General features: G+C 40.7%; 1 protein-coding gene across 1 annotated transcript; it reads left to right on the forward strand.

Annotated features, from left to right (window-relative positions):
* The first annotated feature begins 5,014 nt into the window (after positions 1–5,014).
* Positions 5,015–9,762, forward strand: LOC126993368 (uncharacterized). Its single transcript, XM_050852426.1, has 2 exons — positions 5,015–9,254; positions 9,445–9,762. The coding sequence occupies exon 1, from the start codon at positions 5,729–5,731 to the stop codon at positions 7,097–7,099; it is 1,371 nt and encodes a 456-aa protein (XP_050708383.1). The 5' UTR covers positions 5,015–5,728; the 3' UTR covers positions 7,100–9,254; positions 9,445–9,762.
* Positions 9,763–10,940: the final 1,178 nt, after the last annotated feature.

The following is a 10,940-nucleotide window of genomic DNA, read 5'->3' on the forward strand; positions in this document are numbered from 1 at the left end:
ACAAACTTCACACTTATAATTTTTTTCACCAGTGTGTGTAAGGGTGTGTTTCTTGAGGTTACTCTTCTGACTGAAACATTTCCCACAAACTTCACACTCATGATTTCTTGCACTGGTGTGTGTAAGGGTGTGCGTGTTGAGGTGACCCTTCTGATTGAAACATTTCCCACAAACTTCACACTCATGATTTCTTTCACCAGTGTGTGTAAGAGTGTGTAATTTGAGGGTACCCTTCTGATTGAAACATTTCCCACAAACTTCACACTCATGATTTCTTGCACTGGTGTGTGTAAGGGTGTGTGTGTTGAGGGTACCCTTCTGATTGAAACATTTCCCACAAACTTCACACTCATGGTTTCTTGCACCAGTGTGTGTAAGGGTGTGATGTTTGGGGTTACTCCTATTACTAAACCTTTTGCCACACTCCCGACTTTCATGAGGTCTTACACCAGAGTGTGTGGGTGTATTTGTTGAGGTCATCCTTCCCTGCATGTCTTTTCTCACACTCTTGGCTTTGGTCAGTAAACTTGCTCTCATTCTCAGATCTTCTCACACTTCTGAAATTCAAACTTCCCCCTTTGTGGATGAAGAGGCCAGCAGTTGTTGTTGTTGTTGGTGGTGGTTGTGTTGGTGGTGTTTTTTATCACTCCTGAACCTCACACCAGTAGCAGTCTGCTCCTGCTGATCCCAGCCACTCCAGCTGCTGTCCCGCCTTGCAGCCTCCACTGCAACACTACTCTGGATGTGAGGAGTTGGCTGGCCTTGAGGAACCTCAGAGATGCTGGAGAAGGCGGTGAGGTTGCTTCAAAGCCACACTCAGTGACCAATTGAGCAGGCAAGGCGAGGGATGCACCAAGGAGTCCTGAAGTCAGCGGCAGCAGGGACGGAACAAGTACTGACCACAGCAACTGTCTCGATGCCTCACTTCAACACTAACACCAGTGGTGGACATTGGGACACAAAGTCATGTGCTGAAAAAAAAAGAAAAAAAAAAAGAACATAAGAACATAAGAACGTAAGGAGTCTGCAAGAGGCCGGTTGGCCTATACAAGGCAGCTCCTGTACACTCAACTCCACCTTACCTCACCATCCATGGCTTTATCTAACCTCTTCTTGAATGTATCTATGGTATTGGCACCCACAACATGGCTCCCAAGCCTGTTCCATTCGTCCACCACTCTATTGGTGAACCAATTCTTGCCTATGTCTTTGTTGAATCTGAATTTGTCTAACTTAAAACCATTGCCACGCGTCCTACCTGGCTCTTTCACTCTCAAAATTTTATTGACATCCCCTTTATTAAATCCCTTCATCCATTTATAAACTTCGTTCAAGTCTCCTCGCAACCTTCGCCTTTCTAGAGAGTGTAGATTTAACTGCTTTAGCCTTTCTTCATAAGGCAAGTTTCTCACCCCCTGAATCATCTTTGTCATCCTCCTCTGTACAGATTCTAACATCTTGATATCCATTCTATAATAGGGGGACCAGAACTGAACTGCATAATCAAGATGAGGTCTAACTAGTGCTAAGTAAAGTTTGAGGACGACTTCAGCGCTCCTATTGCTCACGCTCCTTGAGATGAAACCTAGTACTCTGTTTGCCCGATTTTTAGCCTGAATGCATTGAGCCCTAGGACGGGGAAACTGAAGTTGGTGGGAGGGATCAGGGCGGTGGTGGGTGCACCGAAGGCAAGCCACAGGCCACCGGGTCAGGCAAATAGTGCGTGTACTGATAATAAGCTAATGCAATAATATATTCATTGATAAATATGTCTTTTGAACTAACCTAAATAAATCTGAAGCGATATTCGTAACAATACTAAGACAGAACTACACGTAAATGGACAATATCCAGCGACCAAAGCTGCAAGCTTGATAATTTTAAGGCCTGTTAACACATTAATCGCGTTTAGCAACTCAGCGCTCTTGCCTGCTCCGCGGAACTTTCACGGCGCCCACCACGCCAGTGTCCGTTGGACTTTTGCAGAGAGAGGAGTTATGTACCATTATGAGAGGATAGCCTGTAGTATAGTGTAAAAATCCACGGTACAAATATATACCAAATCGCGGACCACTAATATTTTTCCCCTCTGCCGCGTATTGGTGCACCAATGTACCAGGCATGGGTTGGCGCATATATGTACCAGTTCGCGACGCACTGACGATATAGTCTTGTTCTGCTATTTGGTGTAGTTTTTATGATTATTATACGAGTATGTGTCGATACAATATCTTACATTCTGATGAGCTGTACATAAAAAAACTATTAATAATGTTTTTTTCCCCTCCTTTTCAACAGAAATGGACCCGACCGTCTTTTAAGGAGGGCGATCGGATACCTCATCTGGTGATTCAGATGATTCAGGTTTTTTGTCAGTTCAGATGACCCAGATGATGAGCTCTCCGAGGAAAGTGACGAGTTAGAAACAGATGAAGAGCAGGATGGGGAACATTATTTTCTTCTCTGTTATGAACAAAATTTTAATTTATCAGGAATTTTTTTTTTTACGTTATTTGCGGAGTGGTATTTCCCTCTACAGTTCAGTAAAATACACTATAATAAATCAACCATTGGGATAATTTAATATTCCAAGTACTAGTAAGTAGTGATCTGGAGCATTATTTTTTCTGTTATGAAAGCAAGATTTTCATTTATTAGGATTTTTTTTTTTACATTGTTATGAGGGGCATTTGCCTCTACAGTTGATTACTGTTACATAATGAAATGCTTATATTTGGAAGCAAAATGTCACCAAACTTTAAATGTATTTTGGATGCCTTTACATAGCTATATATTTATTACCTTATCATTTTGAACTTATTACCTGGTACCATTGCAACACATCTGCAGTCATAATAAATACAAATTTACCCACAAATTGTTTATATACTCATGTTTGTAAAAGTTTATAGAAAGGGCTATTCGGGCCACAGATGTACCAATATGCAACAAGTGAAACATCTGCTCAGCACACTGGCGGCCCAGTAAGTGAACAAGGTATAAACAATCATATGTGAACATTTCATGACAATCAAATGAATACAAATGGCAAGACACATGAAATGGAAAAAAAAATCTTAAGGAGCCAAAATCTTGAAAATTTTTTTTACACAAAAAAAATTTCACAAAATCGACAAAACGTCTGACAGTCTTTTGTAAGGTATCAATATAATCTACAACTAAACGGCAATTTTTCTCATTTTGTACATTTTTTTAAAATGTAAAAAGGAAACGGGAGAAAAAGTGGAGAAAATTATTAGTGAAAATAAATTTCAATTTTTTTTAGGCTAGAACAAAAAATGAAAAAAATTACAAAATGAGAAATGTAGATCTATACACAAAGTTTCTATGGTATTTTTTTTTTCAAAACAATTAACAAAAAACTAAAGTCTGTGAAACAAAAATAAGATTTTATGCTTTGTTTGAGTCTCCTCTACACATTCACCCAAATATCACAAAATTCACAGAATGTCATACACTTACACCAACAAACAACATACTAAAATTTCAAAGCCATAGGACGTACTGTGTGCCCAGGAGGGACCCCCCCAGGCGCCCTCCTTAACCCGAGAACGTGGGCAGACCCTTTTTTAGGCTTTCACGAGTCATGGCTGTGGTACGGTGGACCCTAAAAAGGGCTCGCCATAAAACGCCTAATTCGAGCTAATTGTAGGCGGTGGTGGCATAGCGCAACCCTACGGTCTACGGCCTACGGGTTAATAAGGCAGTGAGGCCGCTGATTGGGTGAGCGCCAGCGATGACGTCATTGGACTCCCAGCAAATCACAAGCGTGTTTTCAGAGCTCAGCCAATTTCCCAAGGTACGTATTTTGAGATAACAAGGGGGGGGCAGCATGACCCAATTATAATGGCACCAATATAAACAGTTGCCTGCGCCATGACAGGCTCGGGGCCGACCATTAGGCTCAGATGGATAGTTTACCGGCGCCATAAGCCACATAAAAAAAAAAAAAAAAAAAAAAATCTCCACGGATCGGAACAAATAAGCGCTTTTCCAGTGTTTTCAATACCTTGAGTTTCGCGACCCTCGAGTTTAGCGCTACACCTTCGGAACAAAGCGAGCACGAAACTGGAGAGGGTACTGTAGTCACAACATAAATACTGGCCTAAGGCAAAAACCTTCTCTTTCATCGTACTTTTATTTATTGGAGAGTAAGATGTTGGTATTTTCCTGAGGTCGGGGTGGCAACCCTACACACGCGTGGCCCGTCCACACCCTGGCCCTCCGCTCCTTCCTGTCCCAAGTGTACCTGTCCACACCTTGGCCCTCCCCTCCTTCCTGTCCCAAGTGTACCCGTCCACACCCTGGCCCTCCACCCCTTCCTGTCCCAAGTGTACCCGTCCACACCCTGGCCCTCAGCTCCTTCCTGTCCCAAGTGTACCCGTCCACACCCTGGCCCTCCGCTCCTTCCTGTCCCAAGTGTACCCGTCCACACCCTGGCCCTATGCTCCTTCCTGTCCCAATTACAGCCCATCCACACCCTGGCCCTCTCCTCCTTCCTGTCCCAATTACAGCCCGTCCACACCCTGGCCCTCCGCTCCCCAGCAAACATGGGCTTATTGGGCCAGCATCGGCTACTGTCGGGGTCGTGTCGGCAGCGGTGGCTGAGTGACTGTTGCAGCAAACCGCTTCGTTAGCGGTGTCGGCCTTACATCAGTAAATGTTAATTGAACCAATTAATACTAAAACCAAATTGGCCCGATACAGTTTGCCTCATATTTGCCTCAATCATGAGCTAATGTATAACACTGCATTTATGCAAACATACAAAAAAATGGATTATCCGTTTTCCGATCGGGATTACAGGCAGCGAACGTTCAAGATCAAGATCAAGTTCAACTTTTCCCGCTTAAATATTGTTTACGTTGTAAAACGGCTCATCCAAGAAGCCGTCCCGTCATCGTTGAACAATTTACCACTCTACACACAAGTGGTGAGTTATCTTTGATAAATCTTTGAAAGATGAAGTCTTCAAAGTGGACATTAGCCCAAAAAGCTAAGAGAAAATGTTGTCAGTATCCATATACAAGCCAACCCAAACACGCCCAACGATCTATCCCTCGTCAATGTGTCAATCTTGCACACACTACTACTGACTCTGGGTGATGGTGATGATGATGTGATATTGTCATGTGAAGGGAAGCAGGATGTAGATTGTGGAGCTCAGCAGGTGTTAAATACAGATGATCACAAAAGAAAGCAAACTGAAATTTGTTCTTCACTTAGTAATGAAGTAAAAGTATTTGATAGTGACTGTGAAATCACAATTCATCCAAAAGTACCTCCAGTTGTGTCAGAAAATGCACAAAGCCAGCTGCTACAATGGGCTGTTGATAATCAAATAACTCACACAGCTATTAATTCATTGTTAACCATTCTAAAACTAAATTATGATGCGTCCCTTCCTTCAGAGGCTCGCACACTGCTCAAAACTCCAGTCAACCAAACACCACTTATTACACAAAAATGTGGAGGCCAGTATTACCATTTTGGTTTGCTCAAAGCTATTGATAAATATGAAACAAGACATACATCTAAAGAGTCCATTCAGCTACTTGTACACAATGGTTTGTCTTTGAAAATAAACTGTGATGGCATACCATTACATCAGAGCTCTAGAGCACAATTTTGGACAATACTGATTAATTTTCAGTGTGAAGGACTTAAACCCAACTGTTCTCCAGAAGTTGTACAAATATTTTATGGCATGTCAAAACCTAATGATGTTGATGAATTTTTGAAAGATTTCATTGATGAATTGAAACTTGTATCTAATGGGTATAAGCTTGGTGAGCATCTTATCCCAGTCCACACAGCCTCCTTTATTTGTGATGCCCCAGCACGACAGTTCTTTAAAAGAATCACATCTCACAATGGTTACTCAGGATGTGAGAGGTGTCAACAGGTGGGGGAATATGAGGCTGGAACTGTGGTATTTCCAGAATTGAATTCTCTACCACGATCAGATGAAAATTTTCTTGCTCAAAGTGACAGTAATCACCACCGAGGTATATCCCCTCTTGCAAAGCTGAATATGACAAATTGTTTAGTGTCAAAATTTGTATTGGATCCTATGCACTTAGTGTATTTGGGTGTTATGAGAAAACTTCTCAATCTTTGGCTCAAAGGACCCTTAAATGTAAGGATAGGCTCTCACAAGAAAAACTTAATATCTAAAAACCTGGTCAATGTAGCAAAATTCATGCCTGCGGAATTCAACTGTAAACCAAGGTCGCTAGATGAACTTGATAGATTCAAAGCAAATGAGTCAAGAAGTTTTCTTCTATATACAGGCCCTGTGGTTTTGAAAGATACCACTGACATCAACATATATAACAATTTCATGTTGCTGTTCAGTGCAGTCAATCTCTTGTCCAGAAAAGATATTCCAAATTCTGTTGAGTATGCAAAAGACTATTTACTCAAGTTCACTGAGCACTTTATCCAGATATATGGGAAAAGATATGCTGTTTACAATGTTCGTAATTTGTGGCATCTACCTGATGATGTCGCAAAACATGGTACTCTTGATAGTTTTTCAGCATTTGAATTTGAAAACTTTTTGGGAGTCATAAAAAATCTCTTGAGGAAACCCAACTTCCCTTTATCTCAAGTTATCAATAGGATTTCAGAAAGAAATATAAGTATGGATGTGGAAGAACATATCTATCCTGTCCTGAAAAAGATTCACGCACAAGGCCCTTTAGTTGATGAAATGGTATGCCAGCAGTACAAGGAATTATACTTGGAAAAATACTGTTTTAAAGTCACACCTGCTGATCAAGGAGTAATGATTAACAATGAAATTGGATGCATTCAAAATATTATTTCAAATAAATGTGAGCCTAATAATATAAGTATAATATATCAAGTATATCAGGTTAAGGAAATTGTTTTTCATTACCCATTATCATCTGCAAATTTAGGAATTTACAAAGTTAAGGGGAGCGTCCGGTTTGAAGACCGAAAAAATATGAAAAATATTACTTTTTGTGAAAAAAAAAATATGTGGTTGGGTTACACATTGGCTATCATTTCACAAAGATTTATGGTAAAACACGCGATACTTTTGGTTTAAATCCCATTTAAAGGTCCAGTACTCAACCACGTTTGTTTGTTTACATCGATAGCGTCGGGTTCTTTCCCCCAAAACTGTGGAAAGAACGGCAAAATCTTTATATTTTTTGGTGAACATGATATGGCAACACTAAAATCTAGTGTGTGTGGGATCTAGGACTGTCAGCCGAGAAGCCCGAGATGCTTGTGCCTGCCAAGCTGTGAAGGAGAGTAGATGCTCGCCATCTGTCCTCGCGTAGACTCGAGATCGCTGCTTATTTTCCCGCTGTTTCCTGCTTTTTGCCTGCTCACAGCCATGGGACGGGTATCTAAGATGAAGAAGCAGAGTAAGCATGCCTGGATGAAGAGCATCGATGTGAAACGGAGAAAAATACAGCATGCTGAACCTGACACCACCACCGCGTCAGATGAACCCGTGCCCACGACTTCGCCACCACCACTCTCCGCCACACTCGTCACTCCCACGGCAAGCACATCACAGCCCAGCACATCCCACGCAAAGGAGAGTCAAGGAAAGGACACAGAAGATACCTCGTTACTCTCTGCTAGAGAAAATCTTCTAGACATGGAGACTAGAGATGAAGATGTGGAAAGTGACGACGAGATTGTCATGCTGACGAAAAGGAGGCTGAAAAGCTTACTTTCCTCTCATTGTTCATGCCCAGATCCTGCCTATGATTATAGTTTCAAGCCTGATGCATATGAAAACACCATAGACATGCACTGCACAAGCTGTAACTTCAAGAACACTTCGAAACCGGAAACAGTGATAGCTGGGCGTCAGACATCCAAGATCTTGAGGACCAACATATCATTGACATACCTGTCTGTGATAGATGATGTTGGATTTGCAGGCATGAGAAGAATGATGGGTGCCCTAGGAATGTTAGACCACAACTTCGGGTACCAGAAGGCATGTTTGCTGACAGCCTTCAATATCAAGTCGAAGGCACTGAGAAGATCCCTCACAGCACAAGATAAAGACAGGAGGAGGCACAGCCAAGCCCAGTGGAAACCAAAGCCAGAGAAGAAAGAAGAAGCATCAGCAGACTATGTATCTGGTGGCATCTAACTGAAAACATCAAGCTGAACAACCATGAGGAGTATGGGCAACATTGGTACCCCGCGCTTGACAAGAAAACACCTTGCCTTTAGGAAGGGCAGGGGTGGGAGAAGGAGCCTGATACGCTTAAAAACACACCTGATTGTACTATTAGCTTGCATATAATCATAATAAAACATATCGTACCTGAAAACCTTCCTAGTATGTAATGGCAGGTGTGAGATCAATGAATAAACTTTATCGGCCCGTATCTCAAAACATAAGTTATTACCCTTCTAAAATCTATTTTGGGGCCAGTTTTAGCTTGATTTCAATGAAACAAAAACTAAACGGCAGAGGAATGTTTCCTAATCAAAAGTACGCTTCGTTTTTTTATATATAAGTGAGCTGTCATTTTATATTAATATTTTTTTGGCAAAAAAAGTAAAAAAAAAAAGAAAAACATGAAAAAATTCATAAAACAAAAACAAAAGGAAAATTAAAAAATCTAAAAGTGTAGAAACACACTATATAATAACGTGTCTTAGCCACAAAAAAATGAAGGCTGTGGAGCCAATAATAATGCCAGAATAGCACTCGTAAATTTCAGAAGGGGCTGTTGGGGGCTGGCGGGGCTGGAGACTAGAATGGGACTGAATGTCTAAAATTGATGTACAGGTTGTCAATACTTCACAGCATAAAAATCAGAGTGATTCATACATAATTACCAGAGATATGGTAACCCCGTTTAAAACCGGACGCTCCCCTTAAAACACTGCAAAAAGATTTGAAGATATCTTCTTACATGGCAATCCAAAGAAAATATTTGCTGATACAATTATCACAAAATTCATTTGCTGCTTTTCCACTTGTTCACAGCCTTCAGCCACAGTGATTCAATCAATCAGCATGACTTCCAAAGAGTTTTGTGTAGTTGTGTTTGTTGAAACACAAGAGGTGGATGTTGCTCCAAGCATTTGGCTTTCAAAAAATGAAAGAAAATGTAGATGGCCTCCATACAGAGACTCCCAGAAAACTCAAAAGGCTATCAAGGACCAAGTCATGCCTGGGGAAAGTTGGCCTACCTATCCAGTGTGAGTACTTGGCTTTTAGGGTGAGTATTTTTCTTCCTGTTGAGGTATTATTTGGCCTCATGTAGGCTCATACTGTCCCCTGATTTCCTATGGTACACATTCAATCACAGACAAGTTGGGGATTGCAGTTAGTTAATCTTTGAAGTTGCACCTTTGATAGGATGTTAATTCAAAGGTGTTGAAATTATTATTCAGGATTTATCATTACAGATTGAAGCGTAAAACACTTTATGAAGACACAGACTGCTCTGACTCATCTGGAGATACATCAACTATGCAGCCAAGCCCAAGCACAATTCCAGAACCCCCTCGTGTTTCTGGTTTCCCATCTCTTCAAAGAAGTAATGCTTTTTGCATCCCTAAGGTTGACAGAGACACGCATTCTGACCGTAAGTGATGCTGCTAACTTTGCATAAACATTTTGGGTGTAACTGTAATATCTTACATTTATCTTTTAGCTTTTTTGCAATATTGATAAAAGCTTAATTTGTATACATTGTTTATCATGTTTCATATAAGTAATTTAGATATTCAATTTGTATACATATTGAAAATAAATTCTAGTGTAATAGTAGTGAAACTGGAATTTTTCAAGCTTCATACATGACATCATTGTTTAAAAGACTTACTGAACCTATACACTCTAATCAGAGTACCTGTAGACCAGAATGATTGCATGCAAATCTATTCCAGGAACTGATGGACATAGTTGAATTTATCACACTGGTCACAAATCAAATCTACACACGGCCATTCCAGCACTACAGTAATGTTAACATTACAGTCTGGCATGTACACAAGTATATCCTAAGGCACCTGATAGACATAGGTCACACTGGTTACAGATTACACTTATATCTATAGCCATTCTAACGCTACAGTAACCTTAACATGCACTTTACACAAGATACATGGGCTTACCAATGTGGACTAAGCCACCATGGTAAGGTATGGTCTGGAGTTAAAGGCTGACTAACAACAAAATCACTGTGTGATATTTCATTACATACTATTCTACATACTATTCTGCTTGTTCTAGTGACTTAGAAATCTGAATCTGAAATTTCTATGGCAACTTTTTCTTTGAGAATTGAAGACTATTCTACTTGCTTTAGCAAGATGAGACACGCATGGAAGATCAAACTAAACTGCTTCAACAACTAATGGCAACGCAGAAGGATATGCTACACCAGCTGTTGACAATGCAGTCGGTATCATCATCATCACAGGAATATGACTTTACTGCTGTTGATGATGTACTACCAATTGAAACACTTCAGGGATTTGATGCTCTTGAAGGAAGACTGACATCTGATCAAGAATTTAAAGAGCTTATGGTAAGTAAAATTAATAATTTTATTAACACTTTATTTGAATGATGTTACGTGTAGCGATCCATGCTATTTTTATGATATTTACTTGTGTCTGTCTGTGTGTATGTATGTCCTACAACTATATCATTGTGTGTCCAGTATCTTGTTTCCGTCTATTTATGTCTCAACTTGTGTCTTGTTGTGCCCCTTTAGCCCTACGGCATCATGTCAACAACACGGGTCCTGCAGCTGCTCCGTCCATCCCAGTCTCCCTCCCCTCACCCGTTCATAGAAAAAATGTTTGTTTGTTTTGCTTTTTTCCTTAACTCCTCCCATACCCTTCTCCTGAGCCACTCACAGAAAACTATCCATGTTTGGGTGTGACCTACAATG

This window comes from Eriocheir sinensis, unplaced genomic scaffold (genome assembly GCF_024679095.1).
Source record: "Eriocheir sinensis breed Jianghai 21 unplaced genomic scaffold, ASM2467909v1 Scaffold606, whole genome shotgun sequence".
NCBI lineage: Eukaryota > Metazoa > Arthropoda > Malacostraca > Decapoda > Varunidae > Eriocheir > Eriocheir sinensis.